The sequence below is a fragment of the Priapulus caudatus genome, unplaced genomic scaffold, assembly GCF_000485595.1.
Source record: "Priapulus caudatus unplaced genomic scaffold, Priapulus_caudatus-5.0.1 Scaffold669, whole genome shotgun sequence".
Classification (NCBI taxonomy): domain Eukaryota; kingdom Metazoa; phylum Priapulida; class Priapulimorpha; order Priapulimorphida; family Priapulidae; genus Priapulus; species Priapulus caudatus.
In genome coordinates this window covers 68,682-70,645 of record NW_014577730.1, presented here as the reverse complement: position 1 = coordinate 70,645, position 1,964 = coordinate 68,682, and the positions used below count along the sequence as shown (strand labels likewise).

Below are 1,964 nucleotides of genomic sequence, written 5' to 3'. Positions count from 1 at the left end.
TGTGTGTGTGTGTGTGTGTGTGATTGCGTGCGTGCGTGTGTCCGCGTGCGTGTGTGTGTGTGTGTGTGTGTGTGTGTGTGATTGCGTGCGTGCGTGTGTCCGCGTGCGTGTGTGCGTGTGTGTGTATATGTGTGTGATTGCGTGCGTGCGTGCGTGCGTCCGCGTGCGTGTGTGCTATACACACACACACTGTGTGTGATTGCGTGCGTGCGTGTGTCCGCGTGCGTGTGTGCGTGTGTGTGTGTGTATATGTGTGTGATTGCGTGCGTGCGTGTGTCCGCGTGCGTGTGTGCGTATGTGGTTTATTTATTTAATTACTTATCCGTTGTGTTTATTATTTTATGAACGTGTGCGGGCCCGTTGAATTTCGATGACGGTTTACTGATTTTTTGCTGAGAATATCCTGATAACGAACATGATTCCCTTTCATATAATTCCATACATCACGATAATATGTCCATATCCAGAATAGTCAAAACACACAGCAATAAAGAATCATCTTTTGATTTCTAGCAATATTGGTACAAAACATATATAATATATATAGTTATATATATAACTATACATATTATATATTAAAGTAAATAATATATAATATAAAATGTATTATATATTATATATTATATAATTCCCACTATTTATCACTTCCGCGTGTATTTATCTTCTGCAGTTCATGAGAACGGCACACCAAGGCGGCTGCGCACGGCCTACACGAACACGCAGCTCCTAGAACTAGAGAAGGAATTCCACTTCAACAAGTACCTCTGTCGCCCGCGGAGAATCGAGATTGCCGCCTCTCTCGATCTCTCCGAGCGTCAGGTCAAGGTCTGGTTCCAGAACAGACGCATGAAGCACAAGCGACAGTTTACGGGCAAGCCTGGCGACGATATCAAAGACGAAAACAAGGTATCTTCGAGCAATAGCGATGACAGCAGTTCGGAGTTGAACATGGCGTGCCGGTCGCCGGATACCTCAGGGAATGCTATAGACACCGACGGCGGCGCGAAATCGCCCGACAGTAGGTCGAGCACGAAAGATTTTACGTCGCCGCCGGCTGTCGTCGCGGACGTGTGTAGCAGCAGTACAGAGCCCCTGAAACAGGAACCCGTCATTCTAGCGATGCCTGGGAAAATGTCGGAGCTGCAATATGGACGTCAGGCGGATGTCGCCGCCGCTGCCGCCGACGATGATGATGATGATGACGTCGGCGGGGGTCATCCGTACGAACTGCTGCGAGCGACGAGCGACGTAGTGCCGCCACATAACGCGACGACGCACATCTACGACTTTAATTCGCAACATTTGAACACATACGGCGTCTGTAACACTGCGGGCGGCGGCAGCAGCAGCGACTACGGCGATCACAGTAAGCCACCGCCACCGCCTCATCTGCCGACGCCTCACCTGCCGTCGCCCGCCAGCCTGCAGAGTTACGACAACGTTGGCTACTCGCACGTGCGACCGACAGAATACATAGGTGGCGCTAGTGCGGTGTACCCGCCGCAGGAGCACATCCGGGGTCTTGAAGGCTTCAACTCTGAAGCGTATTGTTCGACGCGCGGTGTTCCCGGCTGGAACATGCAGAGTCAGTACGGTATCCTCAGTGACATGACTAATGACTACTCGTCACCGGAGTATTATAATATGTAACCTTAATAAATATTTATACCTGCATATCGTGTATATCACGCTGCGGTGTGTCAGAGGTCGTTTATGACCGCATCTACCTGTGTGAAGCTTTCCTAGTGCGCATGTCCGTCATACTGTGTGTATCAAGAGTAGACAATATATATATATATATATATATATATATATATATAATACTCTTGTTTGTATATGCATATATGATGTAGGTTTGTAGTCTTGATGTTATCGTTGTGGTTATTCACGCCATGGTACACTTCGTCTCATTATGGTTGATATCTGGTTGATATCTGGTTGCTATCTGGTTGATATCTGGTTGC

The 1,964-nt window shown here is 48.1% G+C and overlaps 1 protein-coding gene across 1 annotated transcript in view; it reads left to right on the top strand.

The window, feature by feature from the left end:
- The window catches only part of LOC106812637 (homeobox protein Hox-B2-like), a 17,107-nt gene extending 15,457 nt beyond the window's left edge, over positions 1–1,650 (top strand). Inside the window, exon 2 of the mRNA XM_014816554.1 lies at positions 671–1,650. Coding sequence (XP_014672040.1) covers positions 671–1,650 — 980 coding nt within the window. The remainder of the gene's footprint in view (positions 1–670) is intronic.
- The last annotated feature ends 314 nt before the right edge of the window (positions 1,651–1,964 follow it).